Below are 15,766 nucleotides of genomic sequence, written 5' to 3' on the forward strand. Positions count from 1 at the left end.
TATTTCCTCCTCAGAAAATGGGTTTTTCTTTTCTACCTCATGGTCAGGCTGCAAATTTTCCAAACTTTTATGCTCTGCTTCCTCTTGAATGCTTTGCCACTTAGAAATTTCTTCCACCAGATACCCTAAATCATCTCTCTCTAGTTCAAAGTTCCTCAGATTTCTAGGGCAGGGGCAAAAGGCCACCAGTCTCTTTACTAAAGCATAGCAAGAGTGACTTTTGCTCCAGTTCCCAGTAAGTTCCTCATCTCCATCTGAGACTACCTCAGCCTGGACTTCATTGTCCACATCACAATCAGCATTTTGGTCAAAACCATTCAACAAGTCTCTAGGAAGTTCCAAACTTTCCCACATCTTTCTGTCTTCCTCTGAGCCCTCCAAACTATTCCAGCCTCTGCCCATTATCCAGTTCCAATGTGGCTTACACATTTTCAGGCTAACTTTATAGCAGTACCCCAATTCCAGTACCAATTTCCTGTATTACTCCATTCTCACACTGCTATAAAGAAACTACCCAAGACTAGGTAACTTTTTTTTTTTTTGAGGTGGAGTCTTGCTCTATCACCCAGGCTGGAGTGTGATCTTGGCTCATTGCAAAACCACTACCCTCCAGGTTCAAATAATTCTCCCACCTCAGCCTCCCAAGTAGCTGGGATTACAGGCACCCGCCACCACGCCCAGCTAATTTTTGTATTTTTAGTAGAGATGGGGGTTTCACTATGTTGAAACCCATGGTGGCCCACCACCATGGGGGCCAGGGTGGTGTCAAACTCCTGACCTCAGGTGATCCGCCCACCTCAGCCTCCCAAAATGCTGGGATTACAGGTGTGAGCCACCGCACCCAGCCAAGACTAGGTAACTTATAAACAAAAGAGGTTTAATTGATTCACAGCTCCACATGGCTGAGGAGGCCTCAAGAAACTTACAAAACTTACAATCATAGCAGAAGGGGGAAAAGAAGCAAGTTCCTTCTTCACAAGACGGCAGGAAAGACAGAGGTGCAGGCAGGGGAAATGCCAGATGCTTATAAAACCATCAGATCTCATGAGAACAGCGTGGGGGTAACTGCTCTCATGATCTAATCACCTTCCTCCATTGACATGTGGGGATTACAATTCAAGATGAGATTTGGGTGGGGACACAGAGCCAAACCATATCAAATATTAAGAGATGTAATGTGTATAAAATTATACCACAAAAGGTGGGAAAAGGAGTCGAACTAGATAGAAGTAACATATCTATATGTCACTGGAATTAAGCCAGTATAAATCTGAAGCTAATTTTTTTTTTTTTTTTTTGAGACGGAGTTTCTCTGCTGTTGCTCAGGCTGGAGTGCAATGGCACAATCTTGGCTCACTGCAAACTCCACCTCTTGGATTCAAGCAATTCTCCTGCCTCAGCCTCCCAAGTAGCTGGAATTATAGGCACCCGCCACCACACCCGGCTAATTTTTGTATTTTTAGTAGAGACAGGGTTTCACCATGTTGGCCAGGCTGGTCTTGAACTCCTGACCTCAGGTGATCCACCCCCACTTTGGCCTCCCAAAGTGCTGGGATTACAGGTGTGATCTGAAGCTAATTCTGTTAAATTAAGAGGTTTATGGTAAACTCTAGAGAAGCCATTTAAAAAACTTTTTAAATGTAGTGAAAAATCAGTACAGAAATGAATTCTACATTAGAAAGTATTCATTCAATACAAAAAAAAAAAGAAAAGAAAAACAGAGAAACAAAAAAGTCATGAAACAAAACAAGCAGTAAGATGGCAGAGGTAAATCCAACCACGTCAATAATATCATTAAAGGTAAATGGATTTAACAATCCAATTAAAAGGCAGAGATTGGCAGACTGGATTAAAAACATGAATCAACTATATGCTCTCTATAGAAGACACACTTGAGATTCGATGATACAAATACATTAAAAGCAAAAGGTATATAACAGTATAAAAGGAAAAGATATATGACAGTAACCACAATAAAGCTGGTGTGGCTGTACTGATAGCAGATAAAATAGATTTTAAAATAAAAAAAGTTACTAAAAATAAGGAAGGATATTTTATAATTATAAAAGGATCACTCCATCAGGAAGATATAACAATTATAAACATATGTGCACCTAATAACAAAGTACCAAAAATACATGAAGCAAACACCAAGAGAAAGGAAGGGAAAAAGAGACAATTTAAGAACAACAGTTGGAGACTTCAACATCCCACTATCAATAATGGTTAGAACCACTACACAGATGATAAATAAGGAAACAGAAGATTTTAACAATACTATAAACCAACTAGACCAGACATCTCTAGAACACTTTCTCCAATAACAATGAAATATACATTCACCTCAAGTGTACATGGAAAATTCTCCAGGATAGACAAGATGCTAGGCCGTAAAACAAACCTCAATAATTTTAATGCTAGAATAATATAAAATATATACTCACACCACAATGGAATGAAATTACAAATCCGTAACTGGAAAAAAATGGGAAACTCACAAATATGTGGACATTAAATAACATACTCCTAAATAACAAACGGGTCAATGAATAAATCACAAGAGAAATCATTAAAATACTTTGAGATTAATGAAAATGAAGACACAGTCCGGGTGCGGTGGCTCACGCCTGTAATCCCAACACTTTGGGAGGTCGAGGTGGGTGGATCACAAGGTCAGGAATTCGAGACTAGCCTGGCCAATATGGTGAAACACTGTCTCTACTAAAAATACAAAAAAATTAGCCAGGCGTGGTGGCACATGCCTGTAATCCCAGCTACTCGGGAGGCTGAGGCAGAACTGCTTGAATCTGGGAGGCGGAGGTTGCAGTGAGCTGAGGTCATGCCACTGCACTCTAGCCTGGGTGGCAGAGCGAGACTCCATCTCAAAAAAAAAAGAAAAAAAAGAAAAGGAAGACACAACATATTGAGCAGTCCTTAGAGGGAAATTTATAGTTGTAAAACCTATGTTAAGAAAGAAGAAAAATCTCAAATCAATAACCTAACAGCTCAACTTAAGACTATGGAAAAGGTAGAGTAAACTAAATGTAAAGAAAGTGAAAGGAAGGAAATAATAATGACTACAGCAGAAATTAATACAATAGAGAATAGAAAAACACTAAAGGAAATCAATGAAATCAAAAGATGGTTATTTGAAAAGATCAACAATATTAACAAACATTTAGCTAAGTTGACCAGGAGAAATAGAGAAGGCTCAAATTATTAGAACTGGAAACGAGAGAGGGGATGCTAGCACTGATCTTCTTTCAGAAATAAAAAGGATTATAAGGGAATACAATGAACAATTTTGCCCACAAATTAGATAACTTGGATGAAATTGTCAAATTTCTAGAAAGACACACAAAAAAAACTGATTCAATAAGAAATAGACAATATAAGTAGACTTTTAACAAGTGAAGAGATTGAATCAATTCTCAAAAACCTACCCACAGATGGCTGCACCACTGAATCCTCCCAAAGAGCCAAAGGTGAATCAACACCAATTCTTCACAATATCTTCCAAAAGATAAAGATGGAGGGATACTTCTAAATCATTTCATGAAGCCAGTATTACATTGATATAACACCAGGTGAAGACATCACAGGAAAATAAAATAGACCAATGTCTCTTATGAATATCAATGCAAAGACTAGCAAACAGAATCCTGAACTGATCAAAAGTATTTTACACAATTACCAAGTGGGATTTATCCTATGCAAGCAAAGTTAATTTAATATCCAAAAAAACAATGAATGTAATACATCATATGAACATGAAAAAAAAATCACATGATCATCTCACTAGATGCAGAAAAAGCATTTGTCAAAATGCAACAACTTTTTTTAAAATTTTTATTATTATTTTATTTTATTTTATTATTATTATACTTTAAGTTTTAGGGTACATGTGCACAATGTGCAGGTTAGTTACATATGTATACATGTGCCATGCTGGTGTGCTGCACCCATTAACTCGTCATTTAACATTAGGTATATCTCCTAATGCTATCCCTCCCCACTCCCCCCACCCCACAACAGTCCCCAGAGTGTGATGTTCTCCTTCCTGTGTCCATGTGTTCTTATTGTTCAATTCCCATCTATGAGTGAGAACATGTGGTGTTTGGTTTTTTTGTCCTTGTGATAGTTTACTGAGAATGATGATTTCCAATTTCATCCATGTCCCTACAAAGGACATGAACTCATCATTTTTGATGGCTGCATAGTATTCCATGGTGTATATGTGCCACATTTTCTTAATCCAGTCTATCATTGTTGGACATTTGGGTTGGTTCCAAGTCTTTGCTATCGTGAACAGTGCCGCAATAAACATACGTGTGCATGTGTCTTTATAGCAGCATGATTTATAATCCTTTGGGTATATACCCAGTAATGGGATGGCTGGGTCAAATGGTATTTCTAGTTCTAGATCCCTGAGGAATCGCCACACTGACTTCCACAATGGTTGAACTAGTTTACAGTCCCATCAACAGTGTAAAAGTGTTCCTATTTCTCCACATCCTCTCCAGCACCTGTCATTTCCTGACTTTTTAATGATCGCCATTCTAACTGGTGTGAGATGGTATCTCATTGTGGTTTTGATTAAAATGCAACAACTTTTTTATGTAAAAGCATGCAACAAATTAGGAATAGAAGAAAACTTCCCAAATCCAATAAAAGGCATCTAGGAAAAACCCACAAATAACATTATACTTAATAGTGAAAGACTGGATGCAATTCCCGTAAGAATAGGAACAACATCTTCCATTCAACATTGTATTGAGGTTCTAGCCAAAGCAGTTAGGCAAGAGAAGGAAATCAAAAGCACCTAGATTAAAAAGAAACTACTTCTATTTATAGGTATGATCTTTTGTATAGAAAATACTAAGAAATCCTTTTAAAAATTATTGCAGCTAATAAATGAATTCAGCAGGGCTCTGGGATGTAAGATCAATATTTTAAAAGTCAATTGTATTCCTATACACATGCAATAAACAATCTGAAATAAAGTTTTAAAAATCTTATTTGCAATAACATTTAAAAAGTACTTAGGAGTAAACATAACAAAAGAAGCGTATAGCTTATACTCAGAAGAAATTAAAGAAGATCCAAATAATTGGAAAAACGTCCCATGTTCACATAGAAGACTTAACATGTTTAAGATAGCAATATTCCCATTCTGATGTACAGATCCGACAAATTCTTTTTCAGAATCCTAGTTAATGTCTTTGTAAAAATTTACAAGCTTATTCTAAAATTTATACGGAATTGCAAGGTACCCAGAAAAGCCAAAATAATCCTGTAAAAGAAGAGTCAAGTAGAAAGACTCACATTTCCCATTCCTTTTCAAAACGTTCTACAAAGCAAGAATAAGCAAGACAGCATGTTACTGACACAACGGTGGACATATAGATCAATGTGATATAATTAATCATTCAGAAATAAACCCATGACTGACTTTCATCAAAATTGTCAATACCATTAAGTGGAGAAAGAATAGTCTTCAACAAATGGTGCCGGTACAACTGAATATCCACATGCAAAAGAATGAAATTGGACCCTTACCACATACCATATACAAAAATTAACTAAAATGGATCAGAGACCTTAATGTAAGAGAGCAAATGCTACAAAACTCTTACAGGAAAACATACGGGTAAATTTTCATGACCTTGGATTTGGCAAAGAATTCTTAGCTATGACACCAGCACAAGCAACAACAACAACAGCACAGAAAAAATTTTCCTCAAAGAAAATATACAAATAGCCAATAAGCATGTGAAACAATTCTTCACATCATTTGTCATTAGGGAAATGTGAATCAAAACCACAATAAAATAACACTTCAGTCCCTCTATTATAGCTAGAATCAAAAGTCAGATAATAAGTATTGGCAAGTAAGTGGAGAAATCAGAACCCACATGCACTGCTGATGTGAATGTAAAATTGTGTAGGTTTTCCAAAAACACCTTGGAAAACAGTCTGGCAGTTCCTCAAATTATTAAAAATAGAATTGCCATATGATCCAGCAATTCCACTCCTTAGGTGATATATATCCAAGAGAAATGAAAACAAATGTTTGTCCACAAAAAGCATGCACATGAATGTTTATTGAAACATTACTCATTAAGGCCAAAAGATGGAAACAATCCAAGTGTCTATCAATGGACAAATGAATAAATAAAATGTGGTATATCCATACATAGAGTATGATTCAGTCATAAAAATGAAATACTGAAATATGCCACAACATGGATGAATCTTGAAAAAATTATGCTAAGCCAAAGAAGTTAGACACAAAGACCACATAGTACAATGATTCCTTTCAAATAAAATGTCCACAACAGGCCAGGTGCAGTGGCTCACACCTGTAATCCAAGCACTTTGGAAGGCTGAGGTGGGCAGATCACCTGAGGTCAGGAGTTCGAGACCAGCCTGGCCAACATGGTGAAACCCCGTCTCTACTAAAAATACAAAAATTAGCTGGGCATGGTGGCAGGCGCCTGTAGTCCCAGCTACTCAGGAGGCTGAGGTAACAGAATCGCTTGAACCCGGGAGGTGGAGGTTGCAGTGAGCCGAGATCTCGCCATTGCACTCCAGCCTGGGAAATAAGAGCGAGACTTCGTCTCAAAAAAAAAAAAAAATTGTTCACAACAATACAATCAACAAAGACAAAGTAGATTTGTGGCTGCTTAGGGCTGGGGGTAGGACGGTAGGAGAGGATGAAGGATTGCAGAATGATAGCTAAAGTGCATAAGGCTTCTTTTGGAGGTGATGAAATATTCTAAAATTGACCGGTGATGGTTACCTATATCTATAAATATACTGAACACCACAGAATTGTACACTTTGAAAAAGTGAATTATATATGAATTGTATTGCAATAAACCTTTAGGAAAATTCTCTCAAAACAAAAGAAAGCTATGGGAACTTACGAAACAGAATCCACATCTATGTGCTGTGGAACAATACCAGTAAGGTTTAACAATATATCCAACTGCGATTTCATTTCATTAATTTTTTCATCTATTTCCTGCCATTCTTCAAGAGGCGTATCAGGAAACTCCAGGTTTTCCAACTTGAAAGAACAGAAGTCAAGAGAACTAATCAAACTTGGAAGAATTTTGGAGTAACCTAGAAAAGTAAGAAAAGCATTAACTTTTAGAAGTATTTGTAAGACTACTATTTTAATACCAAATTATAAAATCCTACTGAGCAAGGGCATATCTTTTAAAAATCTTTTATTATTCTACAGCTTGACTAGCAGAGAACCTTACAAAAAGCAGTTCCTAAATAAATGTTTAATGACTAAGCACTGTGTAATTGGTGCTTTAATGACTAACAAACTATTTTTCAATGACAATGACAGTTTATATCTTAAATTTCTTGTCTTTCCAGCTGAGAATCAAATGCATTAAACCCAGAAACTATCAACTATAGTTTTCTGTAAAAGACCTTAATTCACTACATCATTCTTTTAAGAGGACAATGATAATAATCAGCTTCTTCATGATTATGGGATAGTGAATAACAAATTAAAATAGATTATCATAGTTCCTGAGTCATTTTTTAAGTTATTGATCAGGTTTTCATAAAGTTTACAGCTTTTGGTCCTAACAAAACTTGAGTGTGGATCCTAATGTGGGTCCAGTGGACTGATTCACTATGAGATTATGGCAAAACTCCCCCTTTTTCTTATTCATTTGCAAAATACGAAATGAAAACATTGCCATCTCAAAGTTATATAAAGACAAGTAATTTAAAAGGAAACTTTTTCTTGTCCTTGATGAAAATATTTTCACTGCCTTCCTTCATCAGTAAATTTTGATCTTCTAGGAATATTCAAAATGATCTGCTAATTTCACCACCATTCATAATTTTGACTTCTTCTTTTATTTTAAACCATTTGCTACCTCATTTTTCTCTGCCCACTATACACAGTCATCCCTCAGTATCTACAGAGGATTGGTTTCAGGACCCCCATGGATACCAAAATCCATGGGTTCTCAAGTCCCTTACAGAAAATGATGTGGTATTTGCATATAACCTATGCACATCCTCTTGTATACATTAAATCAACTCTAGATTACTTATATTACCTAATACAATGCAGATGCTATGTGATATTTATTATACTATATTGTGTTTTTATTTGTATTTTTTTTATTTTTTTAAGTATTTTTGATCCACGGTTGCTTGAATCTGATGATGCAGAACCCGCAGATCCAGAGGGCTGATATGGATAAGTATTGTCATTTTATCAATAACTATATTATTGCTGCCATAGAAAATTTAATTGTGTTTTCCCATATAGCTTTTATAGTGTAGTTTTATATTGAACAATTGTGCCAGTCAATGTTTCAGGGTTGCCTGAGACACTTTACTGAGAAGGATTCTTAAGAAACACATGATGCACTGAACAAAAATGCTTTAATGGATTTTTAATATCTTTCATGGATTTTGGAGGATGGAACTTCAATATCTTTCATGGAAATTTGGGATATTAAGTCACTCTACTCAGGGGTGGGGTGGTGGACAAAATTGAAGTCCCAAATTTGCTAAGGGGTAGAGGTCCTGGTAACACCAGGATACTACTGGGACCCCTAACTCTCTGAAGCACTACATCTTAAGAATAAAGGTGGAACAGAAATGGAACAGCCCTCAGAAAGCCCAAGGCCAGACTTCATTTCAGCTCAGTCCCTGCTTGGATTACAGTGATCCATGCCTGCAATAAATGACCTGCCAGAATAAAAAGTAAAATCCTTCTTATGTAATACAGTATCATCCAGAGTCTCAAGTTATCTCTAAAACTTTTCACACACAATGTCCAACATTCAATCAGAAATAGAAATATGAAAAGAATGGACTCAAAACCAAGAGAAAATACAGAAAATAAAATAGAACTATAGGAGAACCAAATATTATCCAATCACCAGACATGGATTTTAAAATTAACTGTGACTACAACTTTCAAGTTATAAAATGACAAGATGGAAAATCTCAGCAGAGAACTAGAAACTCTAAAAGTTAATAAATTCTAGGACTGAAAAATATAATAACTAAAATTTAAAAATCAGTGGATGTTTAACAGAAAGTTAAAATAACCCACTAAAAGAAAATCACTGCCAAATTAGAATTCTTAGAAAATAACCTTTAAGGCCCAGCGCAGTGGCTCATGCCTGTAATCCCAGCACTTTGAGAGGTCAAGGTGGGAGGACTGCTTGAGCTTAGGAGTTCAAGACCAAGAGTAGCCTGGGCAACATAATTAGACCCCATCTCAAAAAAAAAAAAAAAAGAAAGAAAGAAAAGAAAAGAGGAGGTTCCAAGATGGTCGAATAGGAAGAGCTCCAATCTACAGCTCCCAGCGTGAGCAATGCAGAAGACGGGTGATTTCTGCATTTCCAACTGAGGTACTGGGTTCATCTCACTGGGGCTTGTCTGACAGTGGGTGCAGCCCATGGAGTGTGAGCTGAAGCAGGGTGGGACATCGCCTCACCCAGGAAGTGCAAGGGGTCAGGGAATTCCCTCTCCTAGCCAAGAGAAGCCATGACAGACAGTACCTGGAAAATTGGGACACTCCCACCCTAATACTGTGCTTTTCCAATGGTCTTAGCAAATGGCACACCAGGAGATTATATCCTGTGCCTGGCTCAGAGGGTCTCACGCCCACGGAGCCTCGCTCACTGCTAGCACAGCAGTCTGAGATCAAACTGCAAGGTGGCAGCAAGGCTTGGGGAGGGGCATCCGCCATTGCTAAGGCTTGAGTAGATAAACAAAGCGGCCAGGAAGGTCGAACTGGGTGGAGCCCACCACAGCTCAAGGAGGCCCACCTGCCTCTGTAGACTCCACCTCTGGGGGGAGGGCATGGCTGAACAAAAGGCAGCAGAAACTTCTGCAGACTTAAACGTCCCTGGCTGACAGCTTTGAAGAGAGTAGTGGTTCTCCCAGCACAGAGTTAGAGATCTGAGAACAGACAGACTGCCTTCTCAAGTGGGTCCCTGACCCCCGAGTAGCCTAACTGGGAGACACCACCCAGTAGGGGCCAACTGACACCTCATACGGCCAGGTGCCCCTCTGAGACGAAGCTTCCAGAGGAAGGATCAGGCAGCAACATTTGCTGCTCTGCAATATTTGCTGCTCTGCAGCATCCGCTGATGATACCCAGGCAAACAGGGTCTGGAGTGGACCTCCAGCAAACTCCAACAGACCTGCAGCTGAGGGTCCTGACTGTTAGAAGGAAAACTAACAAACAGAAAGGACATCCACACCAAAACCACATCTGTACATCACCATCAACAAAGACCAAAGGTAGATAAAACCACAAAGAGGGGGAAAAACCAGAGCAGAGAAGCTGAAAATTCTAAAAATCAGAGCACCTCTTCTCCTTCAAAGGAACACAGCTCCTCGCCAGCAACGGAACAAACCTGGATGGAGAATGACTTTGATGAGTTGAGAGAAGAAGGCTTCAGATGATCGGTAATAACAAACTTCTCCGAGCTAAAGGAGGATGTTCAAACCCATAGCAAAGAAGCTAAAAACCTTGAAAAAAGATGAGACGAATGGCTAACTACAGTAAACAGTGTACAAAAGACCTTAAATGACCTGATGCAGCTGAAAACCATGGCACGAGAACTACGTGACGCATGCACAAGCTTCAGTAGCTGATTTGATCAAGTGGAAGAAATAGTATCAGTGATTGAAGATCAAATGAATGAAATGAAGCGAGAAGAGAAGTTTAGAGAAAAAAGAGTAAAAAGAAATGAACAAAGCTGCCAAGAAATATGGGACTATGTGAAAAGACCAAATCTACGTCTATTGGTGTATCTGAAAGTGACAGGGAGGATGGAACCCAGTTGGAAAACACTCTTTAGGATATTATCCAGGAGAACTTCCCCAACCTAGCAAGGCAGGCCAACATTCAAATTCAGGAAACACAGAGAATGCCACAAAGATACTCCTCGAGAAGAGCAACTCCAAGACACATAATTATCAGATTCACCAAAGTTGAAACGAAGGAAAAAATGTTAAGGGCAGCCAGAGAGAAAGGTTGGGTTACTCACAAAGGGAAGTCCATCAGATTAAGAGCAGATCTCTCGGCAGAAACTCTACAAGCCAGAAGAGAGTGGGGGCCAATATTCAACATTCTTAAAGAAAAGAATTTTCAACCCAGAATTTCATATCCAGCCAAACTAAGCTTCATAAGTGAAGGAGAAATAAAATCCTTTACAGACAAGCAAATGCTGAGAGATTTTATCACCACCAGGCCTGCCTTACAAGAGCTCCTGAAGAAAGCACTACACATGGAAAGGAACAACTGGCACCAGCCACTGCAAAAACATGCGAAATTGTAAAGACCATCGATGCTAGGAAGAAACTGCATCAACTAACGAGCAAACTAATCAGCGAACATCATAATGACAGGATCAAATTCACACATAATATTAACCTTAAATGTAAATGGGCTAAATGCCCCAATTAAAAGACACAGACTGGCAAACTGGATAAAGAGTCAAGACCCATCAGTGTGCTGTATTCAGGAAACCCATCTCATGTGCAGAGACACACATAGGCTCAAAATAAAGGGATGGAGGAAGAACTACCAAGCAAATGGGGAAAAAAAAAAAAAAGCAGGGGTTGCAATCCTAGTCTCTGATAAAACAGACTTTAAACCAACAAAGATCAAAAGAGACAAAGAAGGCCATTACATAATGGTAAAGGTATCAATTCAACAAGAAGAGCTAACAATCCTAAATGTACATGCACCCAATACAGGAGCACCCAGATTCATAAAGCAAGTCCTTAGAGACCTACAAAGAGACTTAGACTCCCACACAATAAAAATGGGAGACTTTAACACCCCACTGTCAACATTAGACAGATCAATGAGACAGAAAGTTAATAAGGATATCCAGGAATTTAACTCAGCTCTGCAACAAGCAGACCTAATAGACATCTACAGAACTCTCCACCCCAAATCAACAGAATATACATTCTTCTCAGCACCACATCGCACTTATTCCAAAATTGACCACATAGTTGGAAGTAAAGCACTCCTCAGCAAATGTAAAAGAATAGAAATTATAACAAACTGTCTCTCAGACCACGGTGCAATCAAACTAGAACTCAGGATTAAGAAACTCACTCAAAACTGGTCAACCACATGGAAACTGAACAACCTGCTCCTGAATGACTACTGCGTACATAATGAAATGAAGGCAGAAACAAAGATGCTCTTCGAAACCAATGAGAACAAAGACACAACGTACCAGAATCTCTGGAACACATTTAAAGCAGTGTGTAGAGGGAAATTTATAGCACTAAATGCCCACAAGAGAAAGCAGGAAAGATCTAAAATTGACACTCTAACATCACAGTTAAAAGAACTAGAGAAGCAAGAGCAAACACATTCAAAAGCTAGCAGAAGGCAAGAAATAACTAAGATCAGAGCAGAACTGAGGAGACAGAGACACAGAAAACCCTTCAGAAAATCAACGAATCCAGGAACTGTTTTTTTTTTTTACAGATTAACAAAATTGATAGACCGCTAGCAAGACTAATAAAGAAGAAAAGAGAGAAGAATCAGATAGATGCAATAAAAAACGATAAAGGAGATATCACCACTGATCCCACAGAAATACAAACTACCATCAGAGAATACTATAAACACCTCTATGCAAATAAACTAGAAAATCTAAAAGAAATGGATAAATTCCTGGACACATACACCCTCCCAAGACTAAACCAGGAAGAAGCTGAATCCCTGAATAGACCAGTAACAGGTTCTGAAATTGAGGCAATAATTAATAGCTTACCAACCAAAAAAACGGGAAGAAGTTGAATCCCTGAATAGACCAATAAATAACAGGTCCTGAAATTGAGGCAATAATTAATAGCTTACCAACCAGGACGAGACAGATTCACAGCCAAATTCTACCAGAGGTACAAAGAGGAGCTGGTACCATTCCTTCTGAAACTATTCCAATCAATAGAAAAAGAGGGAATCCGCCCTAACTCATTTTATGAGGCCAGCATCATCCTGATGCCAAAGGCTGGCAGAGACACAACAAAAAAAGAGAATTTTAGACCAATATCCCTGATGAACATCGAAGCAAAAATCCTCAGTAAAATACTGGCAAACAGAATCCAGCAGCACATCAAAGCTTATCTACCACGATGAAGCTGGCTTCATCCCTGGGATGCAAGGCTGGTTCAACATACAAAAATCAATAAACATAATCCAGCATATAAACAGAACCAAAGACAAAAACTACATGATTATCTCAATAGATGCAGAAAAGGCCTTCGACAAAATTCAGCAGCACTTCATGCTAAAAACTCTCAATAAACTAGGTATTGATAGGATGTATCTCAAAATAATAAGAGCTATCTATGACAAACCCACAGCCAATATCATACTGAATGGGCAAAAACTGGAAGCATTCCCTTTGAAAACTGGCACAAGACAGGGATGCCCTCTCTCACCACTCCTATTCAACATAGTGTTGGAAATTATGGCCAGGGCAATCAGGCAGGAGAAAGAAATAAAGGGTATTCAATTAGGAAAAGAGGAAGTCAAATTGTCCCTGTTTGCAGATGACATGATTGTATATTTAGAAAACCTCATCGTCTCAGCCCAGAATCTCCTTAAGCTGATAAGCAACTTCAGCAAAGTCTCAGGATACAAAATCAATGTACAAAAATCACAAGCATTACTTACACCAATAACAAACAGCCAAATCATGAGTGAACTCCCATTCACAATTGCTTCAAAGAGAATAAAGTACCGAGGAATCCAACTTACAAGGGATGTGAAGGACCTCTTCAAGGAGAACTACAAACCACTGCTCAACAAAATAAAAGAGGACACAGACAAATGGAAGAACATTCCATGCTCATGGATAGGAATAATAAATGTCGTGAAAATGGCCATGCTGCCCAAGGTAATTTATAGATTCAATGCCATCCCCATCAAGCTACCAATGACTTTCTTCACAGAATTGGAAAAAACTGCTTTAAAGTTCATATGGAACCAAAAAAGAGCCCACATTGCCAAGAATCCTAAGCCAAAAGAACAAAGCAGGAGGCATCATGCTACCTGACTTCAAACTATACTACAAGGCTACAGTAACCAAAACAGCATGGTATTGCTACCAAAACAGAGATATAGACCAATGGAACAGGACAGAGCCCTCAGAAACAATACCACACATCTACAACCATCTGATCTTTGACAAACCCAACAAAAACAAGAAATGGGGAAAGGATTCCCTATTTAATAAATGGTGCTGGGAAAACTGGCTAGCCACATGTAGAAAGCTGAAACTGGATCTCTTCCTTACACCTTATACAAAAATTAATTTAAGATGGATTAAAGACTCAAATATTAGACCTAAAACTGTAAAAACCCTAGAAGAAAACCTAGGCAATACCATTCACCAAAAGCAATGGCAAGAAAAGCCAAAATTGAAAAACGGGATCTAATTAAACTAAAGAGCTTCTGCACAGCAAAAGAAACCACCATCAGAGTGAACAGGCAACCTACAGAATGGGAGAAAATTTTTAGAACCTACCCATCTGACGAAGGGCTAATATCCAGAGTCTACAAACAACTTAAACAAATTTACAAGAAAAAAACAAACAACCCCATCAACAAGTGGGCAAAGGATACGAACAGACACTTCTCAAAAGAAGACATTTATGCAGCCAACAGACACATGAAAAAATGCTCATCATCACTGGTCATCAGAGAAATGCAAATCAAAACCACAATGAGATACCATCTCACACCAGTTAGAATGGCGATCATTAAAAAGTCAGGAAAACAACAAGTGCTGGAGAGGCTGTGGAGAAATAGAACACTTTTACACTGTTGGTGGGACTGTAAACTAGTTCAACCATTGTGGAAGACAGTGTGGCGATTCCTCAAGGATCTAGAACTAGAAATACCATTTGACCCAGCCATCCCATTACTGGTATATACCCAAAGGATTATAAATCATGCTGCTATAAAGACACATGCAAACGTATGTTTATTGTGGCACTATTCACAATAGCAAAGACTTGGAACTAACCCAAATGTCCATCAGTGATAGACTGGATTAAGAAAATGTGGCATACATACACCATGGAATGCTATGCAGCCATAAAAAATGATGAGTTCATGTCCTTTGTAGGGACATGGATGAAGCTGGAAACCATCATTCTCAGCAAACTATCACAAGGACAGAAAACCAAACACTGCATCTTCTCACTCATATGTGAGAACTGAACAATGAGAACACTTGGACACAGGGTGGGGAACATCTCACACCGGGGCCTGTCGTGGGCCTGTCGTGGGGTGGGGGGAGGTGGGAGCGATAGCATTAGGAGATACGCCTAATGTAAATGATGAGTTAATGGGTGCAGCACACCAACATGGCACATGTCTACATATGTAACAAACCTGCACGTTGTGCACATGAACCCTAGAACTTAAAGCATAATAATAATAATAATAAAGAAAAGAAAAGAAAGAACAAGGAAGGAAGGGAGGGAGGGAGGGAAATAAAGAAAGAAAGAGAAGAAAAGAGAGAGAGAAGGAAGGAAGGAAAGAAAGAGAGAGAAAGAAAAGAAGGAAAGAAAGAAAGAAAAGAAAAGAAAGGAAGGAAGGAAGGAGAGGAAAGAAAGAAGAAAAGAGAGAAGGAAGGAAGGAAAGAAAGACAGAGAAGAAAGAAAGAAAAGAGAAAAGAAAAGAAAGAAAGGAAGGAAGTAAAGGAAGGAAGGAAGGGAAAGA

The 15,766-nt window shown here is 38.4% G+C and overlaps 1 protein-coding gene across 5 annotated transcripts in view; it reads right to left on the bottom strand.

Annotated features, from left to right (window-relative positions):
* The window catches only part of AXDND1 (axonemal dynein light chain domain containing 1), a 198,229-nt gene that overhangs the window by 85,105 nt on the left and 97,358 nt on the right, over window positions 1-15,766 (bottom strand). For all 5 annotated transcript variants that reach the window (XM_054456929.2, XM_054457015.2, XM_054457100.1 and 2 more), the window contains one exon: window positions 6,930-7,128. In XM_054456929.2, the coding sequence (XP_054312904.1) occupies window positions 6,930-7,128 (199 nt within the window). The remainder of the gene's footprint in view (window positions 1-6,929; window positions 7,129-15,766) is intronic.

Source organism: Pongo pygmaeus, chromosome 1, assembly GCF_028885625.2.
Source record: "Pongo pygmaeus isolate AG05252 chromosome 1, NHGRI_mPonPyg2-v2.0_pri, whole genome shotgun sequence".
NCBI classification, from domain to species: Eukaryota; Metazoa; Chordata; class Mammalia; order Primates; family Hominidae; genus Pongo; species Pongo pygmaeus.